Source organism: Amblyomma mixtum, chromosome 5, assembly GCF_055824585.1.
Source record: "Amblyomma mixtum isolate Tamu chromosome 5, ASM5582458v1, whole genome shotgun sequence".
Lineage (NCBI taxonomy): Eukaryota > Metazoa > Arthropoda > Arachnida > Ixodida > Ixodidae > Amblyomma > Amblyomma mixtum.
This window is the reverse complement of record NC_143016.1, coordinates 108075560-108086357: the sequence shown is the minus strand read 5'-3', so window position 1 is coordinate 108086357 and position 10798 is coordinate 108075560. Positions and strand designations below refer to the sequence as shown.

Genomic DNA, 10798 nt, shown 5'->3' with positions numbered 1-10798 from the left:
GCACAGGCAGCTGTTCCGCCGCCGAATCCGCGACGGCGTGCTTTCAGTTGCTGTCAGTTCACATGGACCAGTGCACAGTATGTGTGGTGTGGTGTGTTGAACACTAGTGCGATTTCAAGATTTTGACTAGTACCATCTACAACCAATGTGTTGTGCCCGTAAACATTTTATGCTTACTCTACTCTCGGTTACAGAAGAGGCAGAGATTTTTTCATAAACTTTTTTGCTATAATCAACACCTGAGGCAAAAGCTTTAAACACGGCTATCCTAAATTTCATCACGCGTTGATTACAGCCACAAGGCACGAGTTCTATCATGTCGGACTAAACATCTTTGATTCTTTCATTCCCAGCACTTCAGCCAGTTGGTACGACCTTCCTCGCACCATTACATTGCTTTCGTCACAGCCGTGGCTAATTATTTTTTTACTGTAACAATAGGTAAGTTGTGGCGGGTGCGCAGGTCTGTAGCTAGGGGGGGTGCGCGGTGGTGAGGAGGCTAGTGGGTGAGCTCCTCCCTTTGAGGCTACAGACAGAAGCCGCCATTTTAGCATTGTGACACGAGTGCTGCTGACGCAGTAATTAATCCTTGTTGACTTGGCATTGGGCTACTGTGATTCATCTAGTCCTTGACTGCAGACTCTAGCATGATTAATCGCAGCTTCAGCTGATATTGACTGCCGTGAACGGATTGGTAAATTGGTTTTTGAGGACAGGAAATGGCGCAGTATGTCTCACATATCTCCGCGGACACCTGAATCGCGCCGTAAGGGAAGGGAGGAAGGCAGGAGTAAAAGAAGAAAGAGAGGAAGAGGTGCCGTAGTGGAGGCCTCGGGAATAATTTCGTCCACCTGGGGATATTTAACGTGCACTGACATCGCACAGCACATGGACACCTTTTGCGTTTCGCCTCCATAGAAACGCGGCCGCCGCGGTGGGGTTCGAACCCGGGTACTCCGGCTCGATAGACTATAGCGCCTTAACCACTGAGCCACCACGGCGGGTCCGTGAACGGAAACGATAGCTTTTCGGCAACTGTGTTGGGTACTTCATGGACACTGCTGACTCTAGAAGCCGCAAGTTTCCTACTAGCTTTCACAACGATAACACAAGGTTTCTTCGTTTCCAAGAACGAAACCATTCTATTGCACGCCACGTCGGTACCTTGAGCACATTGTGCATATGACTCACTTTGAGGACACGACGCCATGAGACAGTTGGCTCAATGAAAGCAAAACGAAAAACGCTGCACCAAAGCTGATTAAGACGAACAAGATTGCGGCATCAAATCGGCTTCAAGAAATGTAGACTTGTTGGAGCCTATTGCGGTGTTAAGTTGGAGGCGTAGTAGTCTCAATTTAGCTTAAACGTGTCTGACGCTAGTTAACGTGAACCAAACATTTGTTGCGAGAAACATACAACAGAAGACTCAGCTGCCACTTTGAAGACAAACAATTGGAGGAGACACTTAAGCTCCGCCTTAAGGGTGTGACGCGATGGTGTAATGGGTTAATTCCTTTATAAGCAGGTCATTCCCTACTTTACATTCACAGATCCCTGGGAGTCCTCATACCTTCCTGGTGTAGTGGCGCAGTGGTGCAGCGATTACGCGATGCGCCACTGCCCTGCGATGGCAGAAGCTCCCAACAATGGGTCTCGTGCGGCCCAGATTGCTCTTCCGAAGCGACCAATTCGACTGCCACCTGCCACGCAGTTTGCTCACTATCCGGTGGGCAGCTTGTGATGACGCCGCGATTTCACCTGATATAGGTGGCTGACCTGCCTCTGTCTGGGGACCACCTGCCAGACCCATGCCTGTGATTTCTCGCTTATAACGCCGACGCTGACAACGCCGGCGCCGGATTTTCTGCTCAACAGGGCCTTTAACACTATCGTGTCAAGACAATTACAGCCCACACAAGTATTATAGAGACATCACGCAAAAGGAAAGACTAGGAGTTTATTCAGAATATAAATAACACTTCAGAAGAGCTTGAAGATCACAAATACAGGCAAAGGTTGAACACGCGTCATTCCGTCGCTTCCAGAATGTCGCAGACTGGAATATGCGCAAAGTTTCATGACGCGGGGTAATCTTTGAGGCATTCACTGGAAGAATTCAACTTTACAGTTCGCACAGTATATCGAATATCATCACATCGAGTTACATTGACAACAAAATAGCGACAAGGTAGAGGCATCGGGGCAGTGAGTGGACCATATACGTACACGACGTCATCAATAAGGCGCCGACAATTCTGGGCGCTCCACGATTTCCTCGGAGCCAACAAGCCTAGGTGAACTGCTGTCTGGGACGTCGGCTTCCGCCCCAACGAGCCTAGCCTGATCGAAGGGTGCTGTGACGGGGCTGCGCCGCCCGTACCGGCGTCGCGAGCCATGCACCAGGCTCATGTTCCAACGAACCACGTCGCAACGCGACTTCTCGAGCGCCGCCATAGGTTGCTCCTCCACATCCGCCGGCGATGATCCGTCGGAGACGCCGCCGCATCGGAAAGCACGCGCGAACTGAGGTAGGTGGCGCAGCGGCAGGTTGACGCGGTGCTCGGGAGGCAGGCGACGCCAGGCGCGAAACTGGCGCGTCTGGTACTGCTCGTCGCTGCGCTCGCAGTTGTCCAGCGCGTAGTACAGAAAAAAGAGCTGCTCGGAAGACACGGCGCTGAGAGGCTGCAGCCTGAAGTCCGACCGCCGGTTGTGGTCCGCATTCAGCAGCTCCTGCGCGCAGAGGGCAGTGGGCAATCAGGGCGGAACAGCGAACTCCAGACAGAAAGATCATTTGCTGAAATTCTACGGATTTCCCGCGTACAGAGACATCGAGACAGTATCTTTGATGACGAGTTAAAAGAGACACTGGCCTAAACAACTGCAGGTTCTATTAAACTGGTTTTATATCTATCGAGAAATTGGTGCCATTAAGCTGACTTCGCATATAGCTTCGTGAGGGCATTTGGGCGCGTTGAGCACACGTGGGAGCGTGCGGCGCGTTCAGAATCAGTTCAGTTTTAAATAATGCCTACACAAGTATCGCTTATGAATGGAACAGCTATCTGTTCTCTTTTACAGGAAGACAGCGTCGAACCGCAGCAAGACTCGAAGCCTATTGCAACGTGGAAGAAGACAGGAGGGAGAGCCTCACTTTAGTTAAGAGCACTTGCTCCTGGGCTAGTTGATTTTGGTTCATAATGTAATAGTTTTTAGGCGCAAAAAAACAAAAAAACAGACGAGACACATAGGAAGGTAACAGGACGAAGCGCCAACTTCCAACTGATTTTATTGCACTTTAGCTACCCTAGACGCGGGAAGGTGAATAAAGAAAGTAAAAATGATTGGTTTATGGCTTATGGCTTAACGTCCCAAAGCGACTCAGGCTATGAGGGACGCCGTAGTGAAGGGCTCCGGAAATTTAGACCACATGGGGCTCTTTAACATGCACTGACATCGCAGAGTACACTGGCCTCTAGAATTTCGCCTCCATCGAAATTCGACCGTCGCGGCCGAGATCGAAACCGCGTCCTTCAGGTCGGGAACCGACCGCCATAACCACTGAGCACCGCGGAGGCAAAGTAAAGTAATAATGAAGAAAGGAAAACAAAAAAGCCCATGCTGGTCATGGACAGAGGAAAAGAAAACACTGTGGGTTTCGGATTTCGCAGTTGACATTTAGCGAATTTCTGTAATTCGATGGAAGCCAAGGCGACGGTCCGAAAACATTATCTTGAGTCGGAGTGCGAGGCGAGTCTAGCCGAAGCGCTTGCTCTATGTCAGTGGGGACAAATTGAAGTTAACCTTATAACACCAAAGAGACCTCTCTTGCCGAAATAGAGGTTTTACAACCTAGTAAAAATCGAAAAATGAAATACAGATGTCGCCAGCAACAGCGGATTTCGCAAGTAAACTTTGTACGTTGACCCCAAAACTTCGGCGTCTATACCAGAGGCTATGCTACATCGCCATTCATTTCAAAACGTTGGCGACCGGTCCTTCTCAGTGTGGACATCACGATTTTGAATCGAGGGGCGGGAAGATTCTTAAATTTATTTTTCTCACCGGTGAATGGGTTTTCCGCTGCCGGACAAACGTTAAAACAGCCAGATAGAGCCATATAATCATTTTTTATTTTACTAAGAACAATAATTGGATAGAGTGGTCCTCTGCGCCTTTTAATTTCGAAGAGGGAAAAGTCGCAAAATGTGTTGTTCCGTCGTTTCTTCGCATATGCACTGCAGGGTGACCCATTCTCTAACACTCTCTTTCATTCCCTCCCTCTTTCCTCACTCCCTCTTTCATTCATGTCGTTCTTTCTTTTGAGAGAAATATTTCAAGGGTTCAAGAGGCAATCATTCTAGCAAGAGAAGAGAACAAAGAAATCCCCTGCAAAACGTACTAAGTTGAAATGGAACGGAATACTGTATCCCATTCCTTCTGTTCTTTGTGCTGAAGCAGAGTAAAAACGGTAAGAAAAGTTGGGCTTTTCTTTTTGGGAGGGGGGGGGGGGGGCAGGGGATGATATTAAAAAAAAAAGCGCCGTGAGGAGCAAAACCGCAATACAGAACGGGACAAAGGCAGGCGACAGCACAGGGCGGTACCAACAACTGAACATTTACTGAAGGACAACAGCTCTGATATGGATAAGTCGCACGTGTAATCTGCAAAAAATCGTAAAATGAAGATGAAGCATGAGAAAACAATTCAATGGCAATCATGCCGACAACAATCAGCTCGTGGAAGGAAAGGAACCAAGCAAGGATGACACAACCACCTGCTCAAAACCAAACAGCAACAACCTAGGGAGACACAGGCAGAAACGCTAATTATTTCTGAAATATGAATACAGAAGGCGCGCTGACACACTTATCTGGCTCTGACCTCGAGATGGCAACACCCTCAACGATTTTCCTTTCCAACTGCCCCTTTCTTCGTCCTATAATCTGTGTGCAGTTCAGTTTAGGGTAGCAGTCTTTACAACTGCGACAGTGGACGGGTAGGCAAGGTCCTCCGGGCCTACTCAAGGAACGCGCATGCTCTTGCAAGCGAATGTTTTAACATCAGCTGTGGTCGATTTTGTATCGTCCAAACTTGCCAGGCTTCCACGTGCTGATTGTTTTCGTCATGGCTGCCATTGAATTGTTTTCTCATGCTTCATCTTCATTTTACGATTGTTTGCAGATTGCACGCGCGACTAATCCATATAAGCGCCACTGTCCGTCAATAAATGTTCTGTTGTTAGTACCGCCCTGTGCTGTCGCCTCCCTCTGTATCGTCCTGTTTTGCGGTTTTGCTCCTCATGGTGTCCTACCAATGGGCCTACAGCCACGGCCTTCGAAGTAAAAAGAAAAAAAAGCGAACCAGCCCTCATCATATTTTACGCATCTAATGCGTTTGCAAGACTTCTTTCTTAAATTTGCGCTACGTGATTGGTAGAAATGCGAGCGCTTGGCAGTGGTGAGTGCCAGTGACATGGCAGCCAAGTCCATCAAAATCACAAGAAAGGTGTTGACTGCCACAAGCCACTTTTAGGTGAAAGAGGAGGTGTCAGCACGATTCCTGAATTCTAAGAAAATAAAAATAAGAAAGCCCATACTTCTCAGGTCGGCTGCTTCACTAAAAGCACAAATTTTGACACCACTTTCACATCAAGAGCCTCCTCTCAACAACACTTGGTCAGCGCACATTCCCACCTTGAAGGCGGTGAAGGCGAGCGCCAGGGCAGCAGTCTGTGCCAACAGAGGATAGCGGACCTCAGAAGCGTCTCGCACCACGCCTGGCCAAGAAGGCTGCAGTGAGTTCGGAAGAGCAGAGAAGTCCCTCGCCAGGCAATCAAGCAGGCTGTCCAGGCGGCGGCGCGAGCCAGCGTCCAACAGCCATTGGGATTCCGCGTCCTCGTTGCTGTCCCAGTGCTCGTAGGCTACAGGGAGAAGCCCTCTGTAGAGCCTCACCGCCGTGCGAGAAGCGTGGAAGGCGAGCAGCGAGCTGTCAGCTACCCACGAACTGTTCACTAGGCCCACCGGGACGTACACAGCCTGTTCTGCCTCGCTGTACCTGCATAAACAAGCATGACTAGTACAAGCAGTTGGGCGCGCAGCACAGTGCAGGCATTAGTATACAGCCCAGCCGAAGCCAACAGGGGTGGGGGGACGGTTAACTAATTAGTTGTGTCAAAGTGGCAAAAGTTCTCTCCCATTTACCTTGAATCAGCTTAGCGCTCTACCCTTGTCCCTGTCTTTTTTATCCACAGCAATGTCTCACAATTGTACTAGCAATCAACTAGCCCAACTTTTTACACTTCACGATTACGTATACTTGCTGCGTATTGCCATGAACACAGGGGCCGCGGACTCCCTCAAGCGCATCTTGAGGCTTTTTTTTTTGGCGATTCGCAACATCATTGATGTTGAAAAAAAAAGAGTGGTTTAAGGTTGGAGTTCGAAATTTCTTAGCTGCTTTTATGCATGCGTCGTTACCCTGGGGCTATGACATGAATAACGTGGAGATAATTTATGCTTGACGTTAACTGCGCAGACACCTGCATTCTACATGGCAGACAGAGGAGCAGTTTCGGACGCACAGGTGCGCACATAAGTAAACGGAGCACGTTATTCTGTTCTAAACGCAATCGCGTCTGTCCTGGCAGAAATCAGAAGACGTGTGTCCATGAGAAATTGTAGCAGTGAGCGCTACCAGAATTCACATGCTATACCTCCTAATTACGAATAGGTAACTAGCAAACTGGTTTAGAAGGCTACAACATGCTCTATTTACTTCTTTCTGCACATGAACAGTTCCAATGGCGGATTAGAAGCGGGACACTCACCTGCAATCCGTATTGAAGGCATAACCTGGACTGAGAGGCCTTGTCTTCTTGCTAATTTGGCGCAGCCGTTCTCGGTGATACCTTCCTGCGGTGCGAGCAAACATTTGCAACGAACCACCCTCGTTCATTTTGTCGGAAGGCTTGAGAGTGCAGAGGTCTTCTCCAAACGGCGACGACTCAAAGAAGTGCACTATATGTAATCTTGGAAGCCTGTGACTGACCATCTTGAGACTTCTGTCAGTCAGCCAGGAGATAAAAGGCAGGTTGCGGTACAACTGGCCCTCCAAACGAGCCAGCCACAGGCGACTCGCGGCGGTTACTCTTGCGGCGGCTTGATGCATGGCCAGAACCTTCATGAGGCATACTGGTTGTACGCTCGCTACCGCTCGGAGGCACAGAAGCCAGCCCATTTTAGGAGGCAGCACTCGACCCGCAAGCTCGACGCTAAGAATTCTTCGGAGGTTTTTCGCGCGATCGGGATCAAAGAGTGCCGCGAAGTAGACCAGAATGCGGAAGCCGAGATAATTTGCAAAAGCAGCAACGCTCGCTGATGATGTGAGCGCTTGCAGTTGATCGATGAGAAGGCGTGGATTTCTTATCACCACAGCTGTGCCCTCACTCACGTCGTCCTCAAAGACAGACCTGAGGAACAAGCTGACGTTGTCGTCGACGTCCTCGAACTTGGCGAAGAGCACTTGCCAAACAGTCTTGTTTCCCTTCAGGTTTGCCAGGCTTCTGACTACTGTGGTAATCTGAGAGGCCAAGTTATTCAAACTCGGAGCGACTTCAGCGCTTCCAAACTCCCTGGCTGCCTCAAAAACGGCAGAGCGCAAGGTGTCGGCGACTTCGCTGAGCGAGTAGTCTTCTAACTGCAAGTACTTAGGGTAGCTCAGTTCCACTGTCGGCTTCGTTCCGTTACGATGCACACCTACTGTGACCTCGATAATCGACGCCATACCGTACCTGCGAATGAGCATGCCTGCCATGCGCCATATGTCGCTCCTAAGAAAAGAGCTGCCTTTGTAAGGCCATCTTTTGATGGGCAGTGTCGCGAAGACTTCATTTTGCAGGAAGGCAGCGGTGTTTCCGGAAGGCCGTACGCAAGCCTTGTACAAGGCCCTGACCAGAGTGACCTCTCTGTGGCGCTCATCCAAGATGAACGTGCGCAAGCCAGCCGCTAGGGATTCCTCCATTAGCGTGTCAGGAGAACTGGAGGCTCCACCAGCAAGCGGCCGCACGGTAGGCATTTCTTCCTTCTGGCAAACATAACGGTAAAAGTTGCCGCATGGAGACCGTTCTCTAGTCATGTATCGTTTGAGGCGATGTCCTTCTTGAACGCAGAATGGTGTAGTGCAGAGGCTGATTTCGACTGGAAGTTCGGTAGTCACTCTTTTTATGGTCCGCATGCCTAGTTCAGTTACCGGGATGTACAGAACAGTTGGAAAAGGTTCGCGAAGCGCTTCAGCTTTTTGTGCTAATTTGCCTGTGTAAACTTTTCGAAACAGCAAGTAAACAGCGAACATCCACATGAGGCATAATAGGCTCACAATCATAGCAAAACGGATTTCCGGATAAAATGGTGCCGTTTGATGGATAGGAGGCAGCCTGCGGTTCTCGGTATCTAATGTCGACGGTGGGGCCATCGTCATTCGAACATCCACGCCGTCGTCATGGTCGCCCCGTGGGGAAGCCAGGCCTGGCCCCTTTGGCGACCTCAGCCCCAAGCTTTCTTTGGCGTTTCCTTGCTCCTTGAGGGCAGAGAAGTACTCGCAGGAAAGGGCACTCAACGGATCACCTCCCAAGTTTGTTTCGCCACTCTGCAACGGAGTAGCGAACGGCGTGTGTGGTTCTAGTTCGCCACTTATTTGCTGCTTTTTTTGGAGAAAAGCACCGTCAGGCGACGCTTCACTCAAGCATTCTCGAGCCTGCTGGGCTGCCTTCTCGGGAGGTGATGGCAAGCACTTCGAAGCTCGTGGTGACTCGAACATATCAATAGCATCCTTTGATTCAGTCTTTCCATGCAGTGCTGGTGCAGTGGATATCCGCTTTGATGACTGCGTGTCCCGCCCAGATGTTTTAGTAAACTCTTGTTGAGCATCAGTGAGAGAAGTGGGAATTTCTGCAGCTGTGTGACTGGTTCCATCTCGTTCCGTTCCTTCAGAGAGGCGTTTTAAACTAAGTCGTTCCGTAGCTTGTACTGTTTTAGTGTAATCACTCCGCGGTTTGGCTGACGCTCCGGAACCGATTGCGACAGAAGCCACAGATGGCCTTTTAGACTTTCGCACGTTGCTCAGTTCTCGCTGGTCGATCGCATCGTCTCCCGTCGCTTGCGAGAGTTGTTTTAAGTGAAGTCGTTCTTGCCTAAGCGTCGAAGGCAACTGCTCTCCATGCGTCGCCTCTTCGGGGAGAGTATCCTGCAGTCTCGCTGACATAGATGAGTCAGGGCCGACGTGTGCCACAGGTGGTCGCACGGAGCACGTGTTCAGTTGATAGGGCGCACCCCGTTCCATCGCTCCAGAGAGGCGTTTGGACTGAAGTGGTTTGTTAGACGTTGAATGAAACGACTCTTCAGCTTTCACTGTTTTGACCGGACCTTCTTGGAGCTTCGCTGACACTCTTGGACTGAGTCCGACGTAAGCCATGGATGGTTGCACTGACTGTGGCACAGGGCACGGCTCTGGCTGATCAATTGCATTTCGTCCCATCGCGTCAGAGAGGCGTTGCAAGGCAAGTCCTTGTGGCATCGGCGGCATCTCTTTTTCCCCTTTCATGTCTTCAGTAAGACCATCCTTCGGCCTAGCTGACGTAACTGAGTCGAGTTCGCCATAAGACACAGACAGCCGCGCAGTCGGTCTCACGGAGCACGGCTCTGGCTCACCGTTCCCGTCTTGTTTCGTTGCTTCAGAAACATGCCCTGTAGAAAGTGGCATGGATGGAATCTGTTCTTCAGTTCGTAATGATGTGGATGGAGCATCGTGCAGTGTAGCTGGCGCAGCTGTGCCAAGTGCGGCAGCATCCAGAGATAATCGCGCCGAGCGCGCTTCGGCCTGGTGGATCTCCTGTAGTTCCGTTTGCTCGGAGAGACGTTTCAAGAAAACTCCTTGCGGCTTAGACGCCATGGGCTGCGCTTCATCTCCGATTAAGTTAGCGGCATCGACACGCAACCTATTTAATGTATCTAGGTCAAGTGCTCCAGACGCCACAGAAGGCCGAACAGACGACGGTTTAGCAGGTGGCTGCTGCGGCGTGAGCATCATGTTTGGTTCTCCAATCTCGCCTGCCTTCACAGAACTTCTAGGGACGGAAATTCGTAGTGAGCCGCCATGTTCTGAGTGGACGGTCTCCTGGTGCTTTCCTTCACCGCCGAGTGCATTTTGTTGTTTCGGCAAGGTGAATGTCCGTCTGGATGACGCTGATGAGTCTGCGGAGCACCTTCCAGAAGGCCGCCGCAAATCGTTTGGTTTCTTCGACATTGGAGCGCTTAGCATCTCGGATTTCATAGTGCGAGCTGTAGTGGCCGCACCACTCTGAGCCCCAGTGCGCGGCGGCTTGCTGGCAGTCTCTTGCTTGGTGGGGCCTTTCTGAAGCCGGAGAACGGGAGAAACGCGCCGAGCCCGGTAGAGTTCTCCTTGGCCGTCTAGATTCGGAAGAAAGAGATACAAGTCAGCGTTCGACACTCGCTGCTCAAACACTTGCGGCAGGGGGGCGGTCTCCCTCGGAGGTGACCTATTAGCAGTCGACATTGTCGTGGACGACTGCAGTGGCGGTAGGATGGAAGAGTTATGTGCTTCTTGTACTAGCAAGTTAACCGGGATTTGTTCGTGAGAACAGGCTGCAATGGCTTGCGGTGACTTGCAACAGGGAGGTGCCGCTGGACATGTGACGTTTACCTCGTCGAGCTTTGGGGCCAAGGCAGTGCCATGAACTTGGTCCGTTGGCAACACAGCAGCGGAACACGAGACATGAGGG

The 10798-nt window shown here is 50.6% G+C and overlaps 1 protein-coding gene across 1 annotated transcript; it reads right to left on the bottom strand.

Annotated features, from left to right (window-relative positions):
* Positions 1-2075: 2075 nt before the first annotated feature.
* On the bottom strand, positions 2076-10592 carry LOC149343306 (uncharacterized). The gene is made up of 3 exons (XM_089542359.1): positions 6830-10592; positions 5697-6057; positions 2076-2733 (listed from the first exon to the last, which is right to left on the bottom strand). The coding sequence occupies exons 1-3, from the start codon at positions 10570-10572 to the stop codon at positions 2239-2241; spliced, it is 4599 nt and encodes a 1532-aa protein (XP_089398485.1). The 5' UTR covers positions 10573-10592; the 3' UTR covers positions 2076-2238.
* Positions 10593-10798: the final 206 nt, after the last annotated feature.

Coding starts and splice junctions, on each gene's coding strand:
- LOC149343306 (XM_089542359.1), bottom strand. CDS start 10,572: ATGTCGACTGCTAATAGGTCACCTCCGAGGGAGACCGCCCCCCTGCCG. Junction 6,058..6,829: donor GCCTTCAATACGGATTGCAG/GTGAGTGTCCCG, acceptor TTGTTTATGCAG/GTACAGCGAGGCAGAACAGG. Junction 2,734..5,696: donor TCGCCTTCACCGCCTTCAAG/GTGGGAATGTGC, acceptor CTCTGCGCGCAG/GAGCTGCTGAATGCGGACCA.